The following is a 22920-nucleotide window of genomic DNA, read 5'->3' as shown; positions in this document are numbered from 1 at the left end:
TGTTCTGTGCCTCAGTGCTCTCCAAGCAAGGGATTCACTTCACTAACTCGGCACATACTAGGTTACAATAAAACCATTTACAAGAGGAATTGTGCCTTCTTTGACTGGAACTCCAAGCCTGGGACCCAGCAGCTTCCATGTGACCGTGAGCCAGCTCCACCCATGGGTACCACATAACCAGGACCACGCTAAGCCCCATGCACATGTATCTACTTCAGCTTTACAAATACTCTGTGAAGGTTGTAGCTTTATTTCACAGATGGGAAAATAAACTCAGAGAAGCCTAATTTACATAGCTCAACAACCAGCGGGGATTAAGGCTTTGGTAAACAACTGATGCCCAGTCCCTCATACCCAGTAGGCACCCAACTGATTCATGTTGAAAGTTTCATAATTAAATAACAAACCACCTCAACTCAAGGCAGGCTTATCAGATCCACTCACCTAACCTCAGTATCTGATCAGCCTCAGAATCCTAGAGATCCTGCCCCCTTGGCCCTGGTAGTCTGCCTATGCCTACAACACTGATTTACTCCTGTTTCTAGAATATAGTGCGTATGTGACTCTCCTGGGATCTTCTACACAGACTGGTTCAGTAGGACCAGCTGGCCTGAAATGCTGCACTTCTGAAAACCAACTGGTCATCTGAAGTGGAGGTCCAGGACTTAGCCCTGTTTTCTGCCTGGCTCCAGCCAATAATTGCTGAGTTTCAGATTAAGCCATGTCAGAAAGGCCCCCAGCCCTCAGCTGAGCAGAGGCCACCTCCTGCTGGCACAAGTTGGGGGCCCTGCAAGGGCAGGAGCCACTCTGCTCCCCTGGGACAGTGCCGAGTGACTTTCCCTCCAAGGACAGGTCTCTGGGCACTCACTTCTGTGCCAGTACTACAACCCTGAGGAGGCCCAGCCCAGAGCAAAGCGGGGCAGCAGGCTCATGGCTCTGGAGACCTGGACAGTCTCCACGCCCATCCACATGCCCAGTCTGCCTCAGCCAAACAACTGAGCAACAGACAACTTGAAAAAGCCCAGCTTCCTGTGAGACCTGCCTCCTGCCCCGGCCCTCCACCTGCCATCAGCCCAGTCACTGCTCAGAGAGGTGCCTCTCTAGTTTCTGTCAAAGTCAGAAGGTAAGCACCAGGGTGGAGAGGGGAGAGAGTGGGGAGATGGAGAGTCTCCCTAGGCCTGAGAGCACCCTCTCCTTTCCCAGCCCCCACTCAGCTATGCAGGGCCACCTCCTTGTCCTGTCACTCCCCAGCATGACAATCTGCCACTGCTCACCTATTTTAAGCAATGAACCCTCTTGCCCTAGGTCAGGGTGGCCCCCTTGGGGTTTGAGGGTCAGGTGAGATAACATGTATTTGGCTGGACAGCCCATCCACCAGGTGCAGGCTCCATCAAACCATTCAACCCTAATGCTTGCAGAACAGAGAAGATATTTTCTAACAGAGTTATTCAAGTTAATTTTTAGTGATTTTTTAATCCCATTATGCAACCCAACCCCATTTCTCCTTTGATCCTGGCGACTGGACCCAGAGGTGCTTTACACTGCACTATATCCCCAGCACCTCTGTCCCCGGCCTTTTAAAATTTTCTATTTTGAAACACAGTCTCACAGAGTTACCCAGACTGGCCTTAAACTTGCCATCCTACTGCCTCAGCCTCCTGAGTTGCTGGGATCACAGGTGTGTGCCACCTGACTATATCCTACTTTTTCTACGACCTCAAAGTGTCTTGTGTCCGGGGACACTTCTGCTCCATCAGAGGGTCTGAGCTGGGGATGGAGCCATGATCCTCCACCCGTGGCCCAGGCTGTGACAGGAGGTGGGACAGTAGGACGGCGATGTCCGTACAGTCCGAGGTGACCCTTGCTGGACTGCAGGCTGCTCGGAGGTCAGGCTGGAACATCGTTCTGGGCAAGTGCTTGGTGATAGCACTCACTTCTGTGCCAACACAGGAAGAAAACTAAAACACACCAACAGTCACATCTTAAACTAACAATTCCTCAAACATGAAAAAGGCAAGCTCGACATGATTTGGCAGTTTTTTGAATCTTTAAATTAAAAAAGAAAACATTCTCACAGAGATTCAACTTATCTGCTTTGAGAAAATGTTAAAGTAAAAAAGAAAAAAAAAAAACCAGACCCCAAATGATAAAAATAGATGTATCCTCCATAGAAATCTGGCCTAAGCTACTGCATTCATGGCTATTCAGTATTCTGAGCACGAGGTGACATATCAAAGTACAAAAAATAAAAAAAAGAAAAAGTTGAGATACCACCATTACATTGATGGCCTTGGCCTCAAGGCTTACTCGGTGGCCACTGGCCACTACAGTGTCTGGCTCCTCCCACCCTCTGCAGACTTCCAGCCTTCAAAGGTCTTCCTTGGTCCTGCTCCATTTTGTGGTATGTTTGTCTATAAATTTGCTTAAATGTTCCAGGTCTCGGCTTCCACCCTCAAATTTAATTGGGTTCTTTTTGTCCTTTCCAGGAGCAAAGTAGATGGTGGGGAAGCCATCCACCTTGTAGCGGTCACTGGCGATGTCATTGGAGGTGGCGTCCATTTTGGCGATGACCAGGTTCTTCTGGTTCTTGTACTTCTTGGCCAGGCTAGTGTAGACAGGCTCCAGCTGCTTGCAATGCCCACACCAGGGCGCGTAGAACTCGATGAGCACGTCCTTCGAGGGGTCCATCACGATGCTGTCGAAGGTCTTCCCAACAACCACCCTGACAGGCCCCTTGTTGTTCTTGGGCACCGGCTGGGATTTGATGACTGGCTTTAGTTTCCCTGCCAAGGAAAGCCAAGCCGGGGAGAAGGCGTCAGTGCTGAAGGACCCTGGACCCAGCAGCCAGGCAGCTCAGTGAGCAGGAAAGGGTGAATACTGCTGGTGGTAAGTCACACTACTAGGGACAGGAGGACCTAACCCCCAAACCTGACGCCAGCAATGGGCACTGCTATAGTTAACACGTATCTCTTATTCTCCTAGTCCCAGAAAAAGCCAGTGAAGGTGCATGTCCACCCTACCCCAGGCCTAATGGGCCACCAGGCCTCATCCATTAAGAGTATCCAGAGATGCTGCCCAGTGCAGAGGAGCTACAGAGCACTGGCACTGAGGACCTGAAAGCCACGCAGGGAACAGTATGGAGAAAGTGGACAGGTTCCCTGGTGAGCCAACATCCTGTGACTGGGACTGGGCAACTCACTCAACATATCAATCAAGAACATCGTTTAGACTTCAAATTAGGTTTTCCACACACATGAAACTTATTCCTAAATCCAAAAGCTTATTTTAAAGAATTTCTAGAGGGGCTGGGGTTGTGGCTCAGTGGTAGAGCGCTCACCTAGCATGTGCGAGGCCCTGGGTTCAATCCTCAGCACCACATATAAATAAATTAATTAAATAAAGATATTGTGTCCAACTATAACTAAAAAATAAATATTAAAAAAAATATATTTTCTAGAAAAGGCCTCTTAAAATTTCCAAGGCCCATCCTTTTTCTGATTAAAAAAAAAAAAAGCAGAAAAAAAGAATTCGGATGTTTGTAGCCTCTCATCTCCAGGTCCAGGAGGGAAAACCAGGCTCATTAGAACAAGTGGCTGACAACAAAGAGGCTCTGAACCCCAGAGGCATTACCTGAATCCATCTTTCCAGGCTGCCTCTGCGTACCCCTGCTCAAAACCTGACTTTTAGCTTCTATAGGCTGATGCTAAGTAAGCCCTAAGTAATCTTGCTTTTGCTAAGAAGCAAACAATGGAAGAGGGCTGGGGATGTGTCTCAGTGGTAGAACACCTGCCTAGCCTGAATGAGGCCCTGGGTTCCACCGCCAGTACAGCCAAATAAATAAAGTTCTCTTGTTGCCAGGCATGGTGACACACTCTTGTTACCCCAGCTACTTGGAAGCCTGAGGCAGGAGGATCCCAAGTTTGAGGTCAGCCTCAGCAACTAGGCCCTGTCTCAAAACAAAAAGGGCTGGGGATATAGCTCAGTGGTATGGAGCCCCTGGGTACAATCCCCAGTTTAAAAAAAAAAAAGAAAAAAATCAAAAACAAAAACAAACCCTCCCAAATGTTCCAAAACTTCTATGCATTCTTGGTGTCCTGGTGTTTAGGTCACAGCTGGTCCTTCCCCAGACAAGGAAGTCAGGGAGTGAGTGAGCAGGACTGGGAATGGGAAGCGGAGGGGGCAGAGGCTGCCCATGGACTCTCCTGGCCTCTTGTGCATGTGCAGCACCGGACACCCCATGGCTGCCCAGGTTCCGTGTTCCACCTGAGGGGAGAGCTCAGCCCCAGCTCACCTTTTTTAAAAGTGGTGATAAACTCCCGCAGGGTGTCAGAATCAAACTCCTCTGGCTCCATGGCAAACTTCTTCCCATTCTCATCCAGGATGGCCACATTGACGTCCTCCCCACTCTCGCTGAGCCCCAGGTCCTTCACCTCTGTGGCATAGTCCTCCTCATCAGCGATGGCAAAGGTGTACTCAGGGAAGTCCTTAGCCACTTCCAGGACTTTGTTTCGCCAAAACTGAGTAGCTGAAATGGACCAGGCTGTGAGCTGATTGGCTGGCTGGGCACCTACATCTAGCTCAGAGCCTGAGGTGACGTTTAAGACTGTCACTAACACTCTCTGACAACACACAAGCCCCAGATATACCTCAACTGGAGACAAAGGCAAACCTGAAAGAGCCCCACTGTGGGCAGGTGGTCGGGGGCTGCAAGCCCAGCAAGCCCCAGAAGACCCGTGCCCAGATGACACAGCAGTGTCTGGAGCCAAGGTGGCCCAGTCCTGACTGTAGCCTCACCTCCAAGAGGGTGCTGGCCCCCATCGACTATGCTCCCTTCTTGCTAGAAAGATAAGGGAAAAGGAAAGTGACCCTGAAGACACTGAAGCCCTTAGTAAAAACTACATGTGCACCATTAACCTGCGAGGCCCAGGCCAAGGCAGGATTCTGAGTGAGCCCTAGGGCTCCGGATGGGTCTGGCGGGTCCCTCACCAGCTCTGTAATCAAAGCTGAAGTCCACGCTGTAGTAGATAACCACCAGGGGGCGCTTGGTGTACCGCTTGGCATCGTTGGAGGTCTTGCGATGGCCCACCAAGGGCAAAGCGTGCTTCACCACATGGTCCTGGATGGCTGACACCTCGGTGGAACCCTGTTTTGAAGAGGCCATAGGTAAGAGTGGCCCAACAAAAAAGGGATTAGCTAGCATACTTTTACTGTCACTGCTAACAGACGTTTGTCTTAAAGAGCTTCTGCATGGGGAGGGGCAGTGGTCCTTGGATCAAACACTCTGGGTTTGTCCCCAATCAAGCATACCCCAGTAACTGCCTGCTTGTCAATACTAGTGCACTTCTCAGGCAAGGCCAGGCCCAGTGAGGAACTTTTCAAGAAAGGTGTGGCTCTCCAATGACAACAGCCACCAACATGATCTGAATAGTGCAGAACTTTCCATCTTCAGCTCAACTATCTTCACAAGAGCCTATGAGATTCATCTTATATTTGGCAAGGTGTAACCTCAGATTAGAATGTGGAGTCAAAGCTGTGTGGGGGTGAGTTGCTCAGCGGCTGAGACTACCCCTATTCTCTGGGACATTGTGCCTGCAGACAGCTCAGCACATATGGGCTCAGATGACTGCTTTTGAAGTCTCAGCACTGTGGCCTTTAAGGATGGCTTGTGAAGTTTCCCAGGTGGAATGTCTTGATGACATTTACACGGTATCTGTGACCAGCTGGGCACAGTGGCAGTTGCAATGAAGACACAGCTCAGACTGGGTGTCTCCAGGTTCTCAGTGAGGACTTTACCTCTTTACTGGGCCCTTCATAGACATCACCCTCACAACAAACAGAGGTGGGCACTGCCATGTCTACTTTATAGCTGGAGAAGCTGAGGCACAACCAGTTTGCCCAAGGTTGTACAGATAGAAGTGGTGGGTGAACCCCATGGGCCCACAATTCCCACCTGGATGGGGTGGCCAGGGAGGTGTCCTTAGTGGGTGAAATGTGCTGGAAATGCAGGAAAGGAGTGCTCTGGAGGGGATCCAGGAGCAGAGCAGCAGGGACAGGCTTAGCAGACTAATCACACTGATGAAGCTTTCTGGGGTCAAGAACCCCTTAAAGAATGTACTGAATGCTAAAGACCCTTTCCTGGGAACATGCACGACCACACAGGGCTACATGCCTGATTCCTGGGGTCCACAGTCCCCTATAAGGGTCCCTCTTTCCGTGGGGTGCAGGTCTCTGGATGAAAGGAAGAGAAGTGGGAGGGAGGAGTCACAGCAGCTGTCCCAAGTTCAGGGAAGAGGGTCCTGAGCCTCATGTGGGTTGAGAAATGGATGGGGTGGGCATACAGTCTAAGAAAGGGACCAAGGGATCTGAGGACAGGGGAGTATGAGGAACCAGACAGACTCAGGACAGTCGCAGCCTCTCTGGGATCCGTCATCCCCCAGTCTTGTGGCTGCTCCCTACATGCTCGCTCACCTCGCCTCACTATCTCCTCCTCCAGGACCTGAGAACCTAGAGCCTAATGAGAAAGGTGCATGGGGCCAGCTCAGCCCAGGACACCTGCACTCCATCTCGCTGTACTTCAGCTGCTGTGGGCCCTGGGCAGGGGCACGTGCTCTGCTTGCCAGTTTCTGCTAATTGAAAGCTTCAGAGCTGCCATCCTCTCCAAACCAGAACTATCTGCAGAAACCTGGGGAATGCCGAGCTGGACCCAGGCTCACCCTGAGCTGGTAAGCCACCCAGAACTATATGGTAAAAAACTTTTTAGTTAGATTAGCATGCAAAGAGGTAATACATGTGCCAAGTTGACCAGCTCCACCCAGGGAAGGGGAAGGGCCCACTGGGCATTACAGCCTCAGTACCCAAACCACCTCCCAGCAAATGAGGCTCAATTCTGCCCCAGCTCATCCAGACCAAACCCACCATAACATGGGCACCAAAGGAGACAAGAGCCTACCTGCCAGGAGGTATAGAGAGAACAACTGCTTTGGCAAAAGCAGAGGGAGCCTCACTGGGGCCTTAGGTCTTATGACCTGCCGGGTATGTGGTGCCCCAGCCCCACCCCTCCTGCAAACTTGGTCCCTGAGCCACCTAGCTGAGTTTCCCACCAGTGCCTTCAGGCCAACAGTGGGGTGGGAAGAGAGGGCTGGGAAAGGCACTCCAGATGCAGTGAACAGGGCAAAACTCCTGCCATGCTTCCAACCCCAGATGCTCATGCCTGCTGGGTGCCCAGGCAGAGCCCTTGCTCACCTGCACATCCATCACGTGGCTCCTGGGCTCATACTTGGACTGGAATTTCTCAGGCTGCATTACGACCAACTTCCCCGGGGAAACTTTCAGGAACTTAGCTATTTCAGTGCTGAAAGTGTGGTGAAATTTGTAATCTTCTCTCAGGTTGTTGGCTGACAAATTAACAATATAATAAAATGCAATTTATTAAACTGCTAAAATGAATGAGGTTTAATTCGTTACCCATACCAGCCAAAGCAAACACCCTAAAAACAACGTGACTAAACCAAAAAATTCTGTGTGGACAATACCCGAGCTTAAACCCCACCATCCGTGACAAGGAGCAGCATAGCAGCACTGAGGCCAACAGCATGTCACATCTGTGTGCAGTGCAGCATCACACATGCCTAGGACCTTACACTGAGTTTCCACCTGGGGTTCTTGGTGGGGGTTTCACCCTAGCCTCCTAAATGGGGAGCTGCAGCCTGAATGCAGTTTATTAGCACTCAGCAAAAGCCCTGGGGAGGCTGGGGTTCCCCCTGCAAGTTTCTTCCTAATTGACAAGTCTAGAATGGATGGCAAGGTTACCTAACCAATAAAGACTGAGGAAACATGAATCAAATTTAGTTCTACTGTAAGTTTTATTACAACATTAATCCACTCAATGTATGCATACTTGTTATTGTGCCATGGTGAGTTGTGAATTTTAAAAAGATGATAATAAGCACTTGGAAGTAGAAAACCAGGCTGCCTGGGATATGGAGGGGAGAAGGCCTCAGGAAAGTAGTAAGGATGGAGAGGAAGGCCAGTATGTGGTCCCCAGGCACCAGGAGCCGGGCCTTGGCAGACAATGGATTTCAAGATGGGGTGATGCCACCTGTCACCACCCTCAGAGAACATGGCTGCTGACAGCTGTCCACCCTCATTTCACTTCTCAGGACAGCAAGACTATCCTGTGGTGCCATCTGGGGCGCACTTTGTATTGCCAGGCACTCTGTAAAGCACTTCATCTACATTTTTCCAATTGATCTGACAACTTCTGGGGGAGTAGTAAAGATGACAGCCTTGGACCTGTGACCACAGTGTTAATAATTGGCAGAGCCAGGCCTTGAACCCAGGTCTGAGGCCCTCGCTTTATGGTCAGAGCCTTCCCTCCTACAGAGGGGTAAGGAAGAGGGAAGGCAGACACTTGGATGAGTATGACGTGCCCTCCCCTCTGCTCAGAGGCCAGGAGGATGATGGCGCAGCTAGTTTCCCCCATTTAGTATGTGATCCTACCATCCGTGTGCAAGGAAGGCCAACCAACCCAGCCCCAGCCCCAGGTGGAAGGTTCATTCCCACATATGCTACCCCAGTCAACCATCCAGCCATCTCCTTTGTGATGACCCTTGAGTTTTGTAAAAAACACACTTTGACCATTTTGATAGCCCCGATCTCCTGGAAGGGCTTATGCATGCTGTTCAGCACAGCGGGCCAGTACTTACCAGCATCCTGATATTGCTGGTAGGCTGGGTCACTTTCTCCCTGAAAGACCCCAATGATGACAACATCGTCCCCATCCTTCAAGAACTCCTGGACCTGCTTCAGGGTTGGAACCTCCTTGGAGGGAGGCCCGGACTGCTCAATCATGTAGTCAACAATCCCTGGGGAGAAAGCACACACCTGAGGAGGGGCTTTTGGAGTGGCCCACACTACTCCCCTATCATGGGGGCTCGCCCCACCATGGGGTGGGGAAAGGACGTGGCCGTACCATATTTCTCTCGTGGTCCATTGTACTCAAAAGGCCTTCCCTTGCGGAAAATTTTCAAGGTAGGGTAGCCAGAGACATCAAACCTCTTAGCCAGGTCCGTCTCTGCAGTGGCATCAACTTTTGCCAGTGGAATTGGCGGGGAGCGCTTGCTGAGCTCCTTGGCGGCCTTCTCGTACTCAGGGGCAAGTTTCTTGCAGTGTCCACACCTGCCAATGGGAAGTCAGTTCTATCAGGGGCCTGTCCCAGTGTGGACTCATCTCCCAGCTAAATGAGGTGCAGAAACTAATCCAGTGTACCCAAGCAACTCAGGTGCATCCAGTAAACCTCAGAATGTCTCCTAGGTGTGGGCACTGAGCCAGGGCCCTGGGAGAAACCAGGAGGTGAAGATGTGAGCTTCCTACATGGCATCTGTGCACCAGAGTGTGCACAAGGGCATGTTTATACACACATGAACCCACGTGTAAGAGTGCAGGTAGGAGCATCTGCATGGAGTAGGCAAGATCCACAGGAAAGGCCGAGACAGACAATGTCCTAAGAAGGGAGAGAATATTCTTGGTTGGGGAGCTGGCAAGGATAAAGTCGGGGAAGGCTTCACAGAGGTCATGACAGCTGAGCTGGGGCGTGAGGTACATGGAGGAATCAGACAGGAGCCCCTAAGAGTAGGACAAGGTAACGACATCACAGAGACATGGAAAGGATGAAGAGTGTGATCAGCCTGCGCTTGCACAAGCAAACCAGGGCAGGAGAAGACAGGCGTGAGTCAGAGGAACTCAGGTTGCTGTGCGAAACTCAGCCCGTCTGCACCACATGACCTGCCAACACCTGCGTGGCCAGGGCCTCATGTGTCACAGGCTCTCAATCCTCAGTTAAACACTGTCTTGCCCTGGCCTTTAGGACACCCAAAAAACCTGAGGGATTGCCCCTGCAACATGGAAACTATTTGCAAGTAGAAGGATAAATGTCTTCCAAGGTATCAAAAACCAAACAAACTGCACCACATACACCCAGCATGGGCAACGGTCTGCTGCACCTGGCTCCTGAATGACTGCAAATCAGAATCCCTAAAACAACCCATAGGTGCAATGTCCTGTTGCTCTTCCTCTTCCCACTCCCCAACCACCAAGCCAGGGCCGCTTTTGTAGCAGGACAAGGGCCAGCATCTCCCAGCATCACTGGAGGGTTAAGGGGGAGGTCACCGCCTGCCTGCTCACCAACCAAGGCATTTCTTCCCTTCTTCCCAATTTGTTTTCCTCTGTCTTCTCACTTCATTTGCACATCCCATGACTAGGTGCAGTGATTTTTCCTACAGAACCCAGAAAGCCTCAATTTAGGCTTGGGAGCCCTGGCCCTTCACTGTGCACCAGGCACAGCCTCCGCCTGCCTGATTCTAGGCACACACACTTCCTCTCCCCATCAACTCCCTGGAACTCATCCACAGAACAGCCACTTGAGGCCACTCTTCTTGGTTTGCCTGATTTGTCATTTATTGGCCTCTACCCTGATCCATAGGACATATCCTGACAACGGTTGGAACTGCTCAAGAATCAGAAGCACTGATTGACCCATGACAAACTCACCAAGTGCCTCAGGTCACCTCCTGAGAAGGCCAATGGCCCTCTTGCAGGAACACTCATTCGCCTTTGAAAAGTCTTCCTTCGGATTTGCTCTGTCCACTTTGTCACCCCATCCTATCTCCTGGGATATCCTTATAATTGGTCACGCCCCTTCCCCACCCCCATGAAGCCTGATGACAGCAGCCACTTTGGTCCACAAGCTTTTGGGAACCTCACTGATCTGCTGCCTGAACTCTCCCCCACTTTCTTTCTGGTATCTCTTTCCCTGATTACCTGTTTCCTTCCACACCCACTCCCCCGGTGGCACCGTTATGAACTCCCCTCTTCCAGAATACCTGGTACCTTGGCCTCCACCTGCACTGCACCCTCCACCCAAGCCCAGCAGGGTGTTGAATAATCAACATCTTAGTAGCACGAAACTGAAGACCCCCATCTCACCATGGGGCATAAAACTCCACCAGAATTATGTCTGCATCATTCACAACTTCATCGAAGTTCTCTTTGGTCAACACAAGTGTGACTTCTGGGGGAGGTGTCCAGTTGGGTTGGGAGACTTCTCTGACCTTGGCAACAATTTCTGAAATAAGGGGAACAAAAAGAAAAAGACTGAGCACACGGAGACCCAAGCTGCAGGTTCTTACTTCACCTCCCTCCAGAAGCAGGTAGAGAAGGAGTAAGTGGCAAGGGGAGCAGGAATTGTGTGACTTCCTGAACTCTGATGGCATCTCTAGCAAGGGCCACTTTCACAGTTTTGAGAATGCAGTTAAGTCAGCGGGTCTTTCCCAACAACCATCTGGGACATTTCCACTGCCACAAACCGGACCCGAGCCTTCTCTAGAAGGCAGGAGACCTACTTGATGTATGGTCTCATTTTCTCCTGGACTGTGTACCAACTGGTTTTGGTCAAATATGCTTATTAATAGAATTCTGGGAAATCCCCTTAACATGTACAGGCTGTATATGTATTTAATCATACATATCTAGCACTAGTATATTACATGCATGCCAAAATGTTTGCAAGAATCAAGAAAAATATAAAAGGAACAATAGCCCCTGTCTGCTCAGGGTATACTGGCATCACCTGAGAAGGCTTTTTAAAAAATGCTGTTTGTGGCTTCATTCCCCAGAAATGTAGTCAACAGCTACAGCTGGTCACAAGACTATGTCCTGACAAAAAACTTGCCAGGAGCAGAACAGAGGGTCTAGAGGGTCTAGCATTTGCAAAGCCTTGGGTTCCATCCCCTGTATCACAAAAATCAAAAACCTCTGAACCTCCTTCAATGTTCTCTCCACCATTCTACATGCAGAATGGAAAATACAGCAGCATACTGTTTTAGAAAACTGATTACAAGAGAGATATGCCACTGGGTACAGTGGCACAAACGTAATCACAACAATTTGGCTGAAAAGGGCTAAGGATGTAACTCAGAGGAAGAATGTTTCTGGGTTCAATCCCTAGTACTACCACCATCACAAAAAAAAGAAAAAAAACTAGTATGCCCCTGCTAAGGAAACCACATTTTTTTTATCTGTTTATTCATTTAATAAAACTTCTGTGGTGCCTCATGTGAGCAAGCAGGAACCCAACAGGTCTGAATGCAGATGCTGTTGCAGACTCCTGGAACTGCACTCTCTGTGCATGGCTTTGCACCACAGCCTGTGAAGCCCTCCCTGGACGCTCCTAAGAAGTGCCAGTTACTTGGCCTACCTTGAGCCTTACGGAATCAGAAATTCAGGCTGGGGCCAGCCACCTGTCCGAGCCAGCCCTCCAGATGCATGCTACATACCAAGGACCACTGCTCTGAAACACCACTGGGATTGGGGCCTCTGGTGTCATTTCTAATGTTCCTGCTCCAGATCTTGGCTGCCATGGCTTGGAATGTGAAAACACCTCTCCCACCAACCTCACTTACCCCAAACACTCCAGCAGGCTGGTGCTCCTGGGGGAGCCAGTCCCCGGACACTTGCCCTTCCTCCCTTGTGACCACCCAAGTGTCTGCTCCCCTCACTGTGCTTAGTACTAGCTCACCTTCGTGGGTCCGGGAGCCATCATAGTCCACAGCCTGGCCCTTCTTCAGAATCTTGATGGTCGGATAACCACTCACATCAAACCTGCTAGCCAGCATGGATGCTGAGGTGGCGTCGATCTTAGCAACTGCAATGGGAGGATCATTACTCTTCAAGGTACTAGCAATCTTTTCATATTCCGGAGCAAACTGCTTGCAATGCCCACACCTAAGGATTAGATTGAGGGAAGGAGAAGCAGGTTACTGTACCATGCAGATGCAATCCAACATCACACACACACACAAAGGGGGGCTAAGGAAATATCTGCAGTTAAGAGGAATGACTCCACATAACACCATGGGGAGGCAAAAGAGGCTTTAAGTCAAGCAGATCTAGGTTTGAATTCCAGCTCTGCCTTGGCAAGTACTCTCAACCCAAATGATCCCTTCTGTTTACAGTCAGCCCTCCACATCCACATGGTGCACACCCATGAATTCAGCCAACTGTGGATCAACAACAACAAAAACCCCTGCATCTGTACTGAACACACAGACTTGTCTTCTTGTCACTATTCCCTGAACAGTGCAGCGGAACAACTACTGACATAGCACTTATTTTGTGTTACGTATTGTAAGTATTGTAAATAATCTTTAGATGATGTACACACCTGTGATCCCAGCTACTCAAGAGGTGAAGCAGGATCAAAGGTCGAAGGCCAGCCTAGGCATCTTAGACTCTCAAAAATAAAATAAAAAAGGCCGGGTGTAGCTCAGTGGTAGAATACTTGGTTAGCAATGTGTAAGGCCCTGGGTTCCATCCCTAGTACCACACACAAAACAACCCCGAAATAAAAGCGGATATGCAGAATCACACGCAGTCACACCACTTCATATAAGGAACCGGAGCATCTGTGTAGTTTGGTGTCTGTGAGGGACGGTGGAGGCTAGATTAGTCCCCTTGGAGTCCAAAGGACAACTGTAAAAGTCTCTCAAAGTTTGGGCCAGTGATCCCTTTCAGGCGGTCTGTGAAGTCAGAATCCCTGAAGACACACACTGAGAATAAGGTAGGATTTTCCAGAGGCTACCTGACTTAGAGAAGGAAGATGAGAGCCAGCAGGTACAGCACTAGGAGGGGTGAGACGAGAAAGGAAACGGGGTGCCTGTGTCCATTAAAAAGTAAACCACGAGTCCTACAGGCCAACAGCCCGAACTTAGGGGAGCCACCAGAACCCCGCAGAGCCTGCCTTCCCTGAGGCTGCCATGAGGCGGCTCAATGCCAACTGGCAGAACGGAGCCTGGGGTCTGGACAGCAGTGAGGGGAGGGCCTTCTGCACTGAGGCCGACTAGCCATGGGAACCGGAACGCAGGTCCTTACCATGGCGCGTAGAACTCCAGCAGCACCGTGTCTTTATCAGCCACAAAGTTATCAAAATTTGCATCATTCAGGACCAAGACACCATTTTCTTCCTTAACTTCCAAGTCTTCTTCCTCCTCCTCCTCCTCCTCCTCCTCCTCCTCTTCATCCTCAATAGCATCTTCTCTTTCAGAAGCATCTGAGTGGAAAATACTGGTGAAGAAACTGATGACTCTTTTTTTTTTTTTTAAACTTTCTTAGAACCCCCAAAGCCTCCAAATGTGTCATGAGTCCTGTGCAGCCAGAACCTCCTCACCCCAGCAATTCTACTCTGGGTCTGCATACTATGTGGCCACTTTAGATGCCAATAATAATAATAATAGGGACTCCTTCTTGACTTTTCACCCTGGAGGATTAGTTCTGTTTCTGAAAAGGGTGACATTTTACCTCAGTCAGACAACAAATTACACCTCTGCTTAGAAGCAAAGTTTTCTTCTTGGAATGCAGGAAACTGAGTAGAACCTGTCAAGTTTGATTTTTTGCCAAACTACAGAACAGATCCAAGTGTTTGTGAAACTCCAGTTGTTTTTTGATTTTTAATTTTTTTGTAATTGTAGAAGGATAGCATGCTTTTATTTATTTTTATGCAGTGCTAAGGGTTGAACCCAGTGCCTCACACATCTAGGCAAGTGCTCTGCCCCTGAGCTACAACCCCAGTTCCCCCAGTTCTAATTGACCAGCTTTTCATAGCAGCAAATGGAACTGAGTGCAACAAGCACAATAATTTCACTACTCCAAGGCCAGAATATTTCTAGAGGCCAATGCTTTTCTGGAGTTACTTCTCAGGAGCTCAATCAACACTGCTAGCTACTTGGGGCTGAGGGTGCACTCGGGGCCTGAAAACTGTCAAGGGACTGGGACTCCTGGGACCTGTGGCCTCTGCTAAGCCAGTGTTGGATCTGCAGCTGGGACAGTGGGGCCATGCACTCGCTGCTCCCACATGGCCCATAATACCTTGCTTCCCAGCATACTCAGATGTTCTGGAGAATGGGGGTATAGCTCTCTTCATTATTAAAATCTATAATCTAGCTGGTACATGGTGTAATCCCAGCTACTCAGGAGGTTGAGCAGGAGAATGGCAGATGAGACCCTGTCTAAAAGAAAGGCAGACAGACTAGGGATATAGCTTGTGGTAAAGCATCCCTGGGTTTAAAAAACACACAAAACTACCAATCTGCAGGGATGTTCTGGAGCTTCTCTGCCCAGTGGGCACCATCCCAGCCCCACTGCCTGGCTGCTCAGCCCAGTCACAGAATGGAATTTACTAGCTTGCAGAAGAGAAGACTGGAGAGAAGGCATTAGGGAACTTCCTCCTCCTCAGGCTAGGAGCCTCAGAGGACAGGAAGCAGAACTGCAGAGTCTGCTCAGTCAGTTACACAGGTGGAAGGGAAGATTCAAGTGTATGGTGAGGGCACCTAAAACACAACCACAAAGGCTAATCTTTTCAGGGTGATTTTACAAAAAGGATGTGCAAAGGTGTTTTCTTGCTATGCTCTGAAGAAAGCAAGAAAAGCCTGAAGTAGACTCAGCACTCCTAATGAGAGGCTCCTGATTAAATGAGTCAGTCCGTTCCCAGGAGGCAATCTGTTTAACATTCAAAAAAATGAACTGTATTTTCCTTTTAAAGGATAACAAAGTGATAGAACATTCCCTACATAATTAAGCACTCTCCACTGCATTAAGGCATGACCTTCTTTCCGTTCCTCCCACAAAACCCCAGAGTTGATTTCTCTGCAAATTGAGAAAGGCCCAGAAACAGAGAACCCAGGGTGTCCCATACAGGTGCTCTACCACTGAGCTACACCACCAGTCCCTGGCTCTATGATCCCATTGTTATGGTCTGGATGTGAAATGTCCCCCAAAAGCTCATGTGTGAGACAATGCATGAAGGTTTAGAGGAGAAATGACTGAGTTGTGAGAGACTTAACCCAAGCAGTGAAAAGTCCCCTGATAGGGATTAAATGAGTGGTAACTGAAATGGTAGGGTATAGCTGGAGGAGGTGGGCATTGAGGGCTTAGCTTTGGGGTATATATTTGTATCTTGCAAGTGAAGACCTCTCTTTCTGCTTTCTGATCAACATGTGAGCTGCTTCCCTTCGCCACAATCTTCCTCCATGATGTTTTGTCTTACCTCAAGCCCAAGGAATGCAGCCTACTGTCCATGGACTAAGACCTCTGAAACTCTGAGCCCCCAAATACTTTTCTTCCTGTAAAATTGTTCTTATTGGTTCCTTTAGTTATAGCAACAAAAAAGCTGACTAAAACAAAAATTGGTACCCAAAGTGGGGTCATATAACCTGACCTTGTGGTTTAGAAGCTTTTGGAGATTTTTGGAATTCATGGGAGGAATTTTGGAAAGGTTAGTCATGCAAGCTAGCAAAGCTTTAGAATGTTGTAAGTGGATTTAAAAAAAAAAACAAACATAAGTTTCAAAGCATCAAGTGAACCCCTGTTTCAATTTTAGTCAAACTCTTTTTTTTTTTTTTTTAAGAGAGAGAGAGAGAGAGAATTTTAATATTTATTTTTTAGTTTTTTTCGGCGGACACAACATCTTTGTTTGCATGTGGTGCTGAGGATCAAACCCGGGGCCGCACACATGCCAGGCAAGCATGCTACCACTTGCCACATCCCCAGCCTGTAAGTAGATCTGAGGTTTCAGAGGAAAAGAACTCTATTGGAACTTGAACCAGAGGACATTCCTATTATGTTCTGGCTAAGAAGTTGTCCACATTTTGTTCTGTGAGGCCGATTTTAAAAGCAACAGACTTCTTAATGTGGAGGATGAAGTTTCTAGACAGCATAGCATTCAAATGGTGGCATGGATATTGCTGGTGGCTTTTACCCAAGTTTATTATGATATTAAGGAGCAGAAAGCAGAGCAGAAATTTTAAAACTTGGATTTGAAAGGTGGGTGTAAAACTGGGGCTAAGAAAGTTGCAGTTAATAAACACATTATTGCGACTAAAGAAATGCTAGAGACTTTGCCCAGAGACCATAAGAAAGATGGTTTGAGGGCATCTCAGGAATTGGCAAGACCACATCCATCTCAGATTTAAGCGAATATTAAGTAAAAATTCTATCGAGACGAGTGGGGCACCTTATTTGCACAAGTGGGCCAAGGAAGTTTTGTTAATGTGCTCAGCCACCCAGAGGATGCTGCACTCAGAGGATGCTGCAGAGTCCCCGAAGGCTTTACCACTGCTCCAGATGGCAGCAGACCTCGGCATCAATCATGTGGCGCTGGTTCTTCAGGAACGCAGGATACTAGAGTTAGGGGGTCACGGAGGCTTCCACCAAGATTTCAAAGGAATTCCTGGGAGGCCAGGCAAAGTGCAGCAGGGTCAGAGTCCCTACGGACATCCCCTGAGAAGTCAAAGTGTGGAGTTGTGAGGAAGAAGCTGAAGCTCCAGTGGAAACCCCAAGATTAAGAAATGCCAGTAACATAGTCTGTCTGCCAAGGAAAGCTGCAAGAATCCAGCAGAAGCAAGCCAACAGAAAGGGATGTGGACAGCAACCAGTGCATCCACAGGGGAGGAGCCACACAAGCCCTTTGGAGAAAACATCACACTGCCATGTGCTCCAGATGCCGGACATGGAACTACAGAACTTGTTTGCCCAGCTGGACTTCGGTCTTGCTTTGGCTCTATCTGTACTATTTTTCTGAATGGAAATGTTTACTCTGTACCTTTATATATTGGATATTTGTACACTTTCTTTGATCTTTACAGAGCTCATAATGTGAGTTTGCCCCAAGTCTCAGAGAGTCTTCAGACTCTGAACTAAATTATTCTGCACTGTGAGATGGGCATGAGATTTTGGGGGCCAGGGGTGGAATGCTATGGTTTGGATGTGAAGTGTCCCCCAAAAGCTCACATGTGAGACAATGTATGGAGGTTTCGAGTCTTAACCCAACCAGTGAACTGATCCCCTAACGGAATTAACTAAGTGGTTAACTGAAGGCAGGTAGGGTGTGGCTGGAACAGGTAGGTCACAGGGTCCAGCATATCTTGTGTACATATCTGGTGAGTGAAACCTCCGTTTCCTGATCATCATGTGAGCAGCTTTCCTTTGCCATCCTCTTCCTCCATGATGTTCTGCCTCACCTCCAGCCCCGAGGAATGGAGCCTGCTATCTATGGACTGAGACCTCTGAAACAGTGAGCCCCCAAATAAACTTTTCTTCTTCTAAAATTGTTCTTATGGGGTCTTTTAGTTACAGCAACAAATAAGCTGACTAAAACACCTGTCTACTAGAAATCTACATATCCCTGCAAGCTAGACACATCATATCCTAATGGGGACACTACTTTTCACTGGACTTCACTTTTAAATTTGGACATTCTAAGATAGAACACCCACTGAAACATTCCAGCACCACCTGAAGTAGTTTCCTAGCATGAGGTAAATGAAGCCTCCTACATTCATGTCCACCTCGCTCACCCTATAGGAGAAAGCCACTCCTGAAAGCTGGGGGGGGGGGGGGGGTCCAACCAGGTAGCTGAAATCCCCTTTGACTCCTACCAAACACACCTGAGGACAACTTTGCACCCCTCCTCTGTCCAGCCCAGATGCAGGCAGCGACCACAAGGATGCCCTCACTCTACCTCCTCAGCTGGCCAATTCCAGTTTCCACCAGGGGCACACCTGTAATAGCTGCACAAACGACCATTAAGCCAACACTTAACGGTTTATGGTGAACAAGAAAAAGACAAAGTTGTTATCAGAATAGGGATCAAATCATTATCACTGATATTAACTATGTGCCAGGCACTGTGCCAAACTCTTTAAAAGTTTCTTCCCAATACACAAAGTTTAAGGTGAGACCATTCTGGTCTTCCACTTTTTTGTGGGGTCACAGCTTTAGAGGTCTCAATCCACAGGACAGCTCCATTCCTCAGGGCTCGAGGTGAAGCAGGACATAATGGAGAGTGTGGCTGAGGGAAGCAGCTCACATCAAGGTGATGAGGAAGCAGAGAGAAAATCCGCTCCCCAGATACAAATATATACCCCACAGCCACACCCTACCCACCTCCAAGTTACCTCTCAGCTAATCCCTATCAGGGGATTAAGTCACTGAGTTACTGGGTTCAGATTCTTACAACCCAATCACCTCTCCTCTGAACCTTCTTGCATTGTCTCATACTTGAGCTCTTGGGAGACACCTCACATCCAAACCATAACACCACTGAACTACATACATCCTTAGTTCTTTTTATTCCTCATTTTGGGACAGTCTTGCTAAATTGCTGACGTTTGCCTCAAACTTTTAATCCTCCGACTCAGCCTCCGGAGTCGTTGGGATTACAGGCATGCACCATTATTTTAGCTGGAAAAGTCCAGGCAACTTCTAATCCAAAACATGGAAAGCCCTGGCACCTGAGGCTTAGACCAGATGGCTTAAGTCTACTTAGCAACCACACTGGGGGATGGGACATTTAGGTGCCCAGATATCACTGTGCTGATGAATCTAAAATGTGAGAGAAACCAAAGAAAGGCCTAAAGATTTCGAGCCTGGCATAGTGGTGCATGGCTATAATTGCAGTGATCTGGGAGGCTGAGACAGGAGGATTACAAATTCAAGGCCAGCCTCAGCAACTTAGTGAGATTCTGTCTCAAAATAAAAAAAGGAATGGGAATTGTAGCTCAGTGGTAAAGCACCCCTGGGTTCAATAAATCTGTTGACTAAGTCATATGTGAAAGGCTATGAAAATTAAGGGCTAGTGATGCCCTCAGGGATAAGAGGGAGTCAAGGAGAAAGCCAGAAGGATATGCCCTTGATCAGGATACCCCAGAGATACCCTGGCTCACTCCAGAAGCAACTGCTTCCCAGGGACAATACAGCACTAGTGATTTACAACCCACAGTATAAACTTGATGGTCCCCAAAGTCCTTGAAGTCCACCCAAGTGTGCCACTCTCCTGAGCCTCTCAAGAATCCCCCCAAAATCAGTGGATCGAAATATAGACAATGCTACTGTACTTTCCAGCTAGGTTCCCAAAAGTATCCAAATGCAAAATTTACTCTGCCTATGAAAAGTAAAAAACTTGTTTAAAATACAGACTCAAGGGCCTAACCCCACTTTGTATTTAAATAAGCACCCAAGTGATTTGGATAAAGTTGCCAAGACACCTGTAGGCAGTACTGATTCCTGGTTCCTTTCAGCAGGTGTTTTTTCCCCACTGAGTCTGGGTTTTACTTCCTTTTCTACTGGGCAAAGACTTCTGAATCTGACCCACACAGAAGTTACTCAATTTATTTGAAAAAGTCTAAAGTTCACGTTTCCCCAACACACTAATATTGGAAAAGCGGGGTTATTTATATTGGAATAAACTTAGCAGGTAAAAAGCTAGTGGTAAGGAAAAAGGACACAAAGGAAGAAGGTTAAGACCAATACTAAATGCCCAGCTCTCTAGGAATTGCAACTGTAACGAGTACTTCTTAATTTTCAAAGTTCTCTTATGTTTGCAGGTAGCTGATTTCAAAGAAAAATGCAGGAACATGATGAGGCTCTGTACCCTGTCCCTAGCAGAGTGCGGGTTTCCAGGGTGGGGACCACACAACCCAGGCTTGACTCCTCCAACACAGACCGGCACATACTGGGTGCTGAATAAATGCTGAGAAGAGAGATGAGGTCTCCTCTTTATACGGAAGACGCAAACCTCCCTTTCACCTTCAAACCAGAACCCGTGCATTAATTATTTCCAAATCTACAGAGAACATTTTTAAAGAAGATGCCTGCTGCCCGCGGCTGCCCCTGCGAGCTCCCACGAGCGTCCTCCGGCCCTCGCATCTTCTCTAAAACCTGTTTGGACACTGTGGACCCCCTTCTTCCCTCACAATCTCTGGGCGTGTGCGTCTGGAAGTTTTAATAAGTTCCACGATCCTCCTTTCAGGGCAGAAGACAATCAGCTTGGACCTAAGAAAATCTGAGAATGAAAACGAAGGAGCCTTGCAAAGAAGCCTGTCTGTACCCCGTTCTGCGTCCCAGACTCGGGTGGCAGGGACTTCTAGTGAGTCGGAGCTCGTGGGCCCCGAGCCTCGGCCTCTTGGTCGTCTCCACTAAGAGATCCCCAAAGCCGTCCAACACCCCTTTCCTTCCCCTGAAAGCCCAGCAAGTCCGCACCGCGAGCGACGGCCGTCCCTAGATCTGCAGGAACCTGCGCGAAGCCCGACGGGCCACCAGGTCTTACAACCCGGGCTCCCACGGCTTCCAGCCTCGCGGACGCACGACGCCCTCCCCAGCCAGGCCCCCGCTCACCTTCGTCCGTTCCCTCGGCGCTGGCCGCGGCCAGCAGCTGCGCCAGAGCCAAGAGCAAGACGAGCACGCAGGCTTTTCGGAGCCTCATGGCGGCAGCAGCGGAGCGCGGCCTCCAGGTGCCGGCAGCCGTGGAGCACTCCCAGACTTGCCCAACGACAGAGGAGCGCAGAAAACACTCCAGGAAGTCCTCCCAGGCAAATGACCGGGGGCGGGGAAGCCGTCGGTAGGCCAATCCCCGCGCGCGGCCGGACGCGCAGGCAGGGCCCCTCGCTGCGTCCTACCTTCTCCCCCTCCCAGGCTCAGGCCGCGCCGGCGCGCCCCTGGAAGCGCGTTTAAAACTCCGAGCCCTAACGTGAGGTGCCCCCTTCTGATTGGCTGCGCGGCGGCCACCAATCAACGGCTGCCACTCGGTTTGCGCGGAGCGCACAGGCCGAGAGACCCAGCAGGGTAGAACAAAAGCGGCCGGCGGAGCTCAAGGGGGCGGGGCCTTGCAACGTATCAGGGTGCGATTGGCTAGCAGCGCAGTGGGCGTGGGGGGCGGGGCCTGGGAGCGGTGGGCTGTGCGGGCTGGGCTTCCCGCCTGGCGTGGCAGGAAGAACACGTGGCCTTAGGGGTGCTGTGGTGCCCTGCCCGCACAGTCCTAGAGAAGCGGGAACCAAAGGGGACGATCATGAGCCAGTCTGTTGTTGGAAGAAGGAGAGAGACGGGCTCCCGATCTGCAACGTGGTCATGGGCTTCTTGGTTTCTCTTAAGAGTTTTCCCACATGTAAAGTTTGCAACTGGGTGTGGTGACACACCTGTAATCCCAGTGGCTGGGGAGGCTGAGGCAGGAGGATCACAAGTTCAGAGCTAGCCTCAGCATTTTAGCGAGGCTCTGGGCAATTTAGAGAGGCCCTGTCTCAAAAGTTTTTTTAAAAGGAGGGGAGCTGGGGATGTGGCTCAGTGGTTAAGCACCCCTGGGTTTAATCCCCTGTACAAAAAAGAAGAAGAAGAAAAGTGCATGTCTTTCCTGGGCATAGGGTTAGGGGATCCTCCTGGAATGACCATATAGTAAAGTGAATCCAGGATTTCATTTATGAGCAAGCCTTCAGATTCTTGTCTAAACTTTGCCTCGTTATTTATTCCTTCCCTGATTTACTTCAAAACATGAGTAATACCAGATAGGCAATCTAGTGGTTTACAGAAATCTAGATGCAGCTCTGAGGTTTTCTCTCTTGACTGTTTTGGAGAAGAAAACTAGGTTTGTATGTCAGAAAGGAAATCTGTGGTGTGTATTAGAGTTTCATATATATATATATAATTTTTTTTAACCCTGGGCATTAGTATGCCTGAATTATGGAAGACAAATAGGGAAAAACAAACAAACAAAAAACAATAAAAGTCCAAGAGTCCAGTAGTGGTTTCATGTGTATATAGATTATTAAGTGAGAAAGAAAGGAAGGAAGTCATTCACAGATGTTAGAAATTAGGAAATTTTAGTTAGTTTTTATTATGAATCCAATGGTTCCTCATTAATTTTGTAGAGGACAAAGACATGCTGCACCTAACTGTAACACCAGAGTATGCATGAAGTGATTTGTTACAGTGTGATAAATGTAGACTAACAATTTAATATTATTTTAAAGAACTCTAAAGAAAAAAGATTGAGTCCAATCAGAATTTTTGTCTTTCTTCATAGTTTTTTATGAATTTTCACTA

The 22920-nt window shown here is 48.8% G+C and overlaps 1 protein-coding gene across 2 annotated transcripts; it reads right to left on the bottom strand.

The window, feature by feature from the left end:
• Nucleotides 1–227: 227 nt before the first annotated feature.
• On the bottom strand, nucleotides 228–21508 carry Pdia4 (protein disulfide isomerase family A member 4). 2 transcript variants are annotated; one of them, XM_034636996.2, is made up of 10 exons: nucleotides 21223–21508; nucleotides 13927–14104; nucleotides 12575–12780; nucleotides 10984–11122; nucleotides 9055–9191; nucleotides 8706–8864; nucleotides 7243–7394; nucleotides 4987–5143; nucleotides 4292–4525; nucleotides 228–2783 (listed from the first exon to the last, which is right to left on the bottom strand). In XM_034636996.2, exons 1-10 carry the CDS (start codon nucleotides 21308–21310, stop codon nucleotides 2368–2370), a joined length of 1866 nt encoding a protein of 621 aa, XP_034492887.2. In that variant the 5' UTR covers nucleotides 21311–21508; the 3' UTR covers nucleotides 228–2367. The 2 variants fall into 2 exon arrangements, with proteins under 2 accessions (XP_034492887.2, XP_027799107.2); XM_027943306.2 differs by having other exon boundaries at nucleotides 8972–9177; nucleotides 21223–21506.
• Between the last annotated feature and the right edge of the window lie 1412 nt (nucleotides 21509–22920).

The sequence above is a fragment of the Marmota flaviventris genome, chromosome 1 (assembly GCF_047511675.1).
Source record: "Marmota flaviventris isolate mMarFla1 chromosome 1, mMarFla1.hap1, whole genome shotgun sequence".
NCBI classification, from domain to species: Eukaryota; Metazoa; Chordata; class Mammalia; order Rodentia; family Sciuridae; genus Marmota; species Marmota flaviventris.
Note: the sequence above shows the minus strand (reverse complement) of the source record. Positions and strands in the feature narration are given on the sequence as shown.

Bases quoted from the DNA above. Each gene is read 5' to 3' on its own strand.
- Pdia4 (XM_027943306.2), bottom strand. From the start codon at position 21,310: ATGAGGCTCCGAAAAGCCTGCGTGCTCGTCTTGCTCTTGGCTCTGGCG. The intron at 7,395-8,705 runs GTAAGTACTGGC...TTAATTTGTCAG, and splicing joins CCAGCAATATCAGGATGCTG to CCAACAACCTGAGAGAAGAT. The intron at 4,526-4,986 runs GTGAGGGACCCG...GGTCCATTTCAG, and splicing joins CAGCTTTGATTACAGAGCTG to CTACTCAGTTTTGGCGAAAC.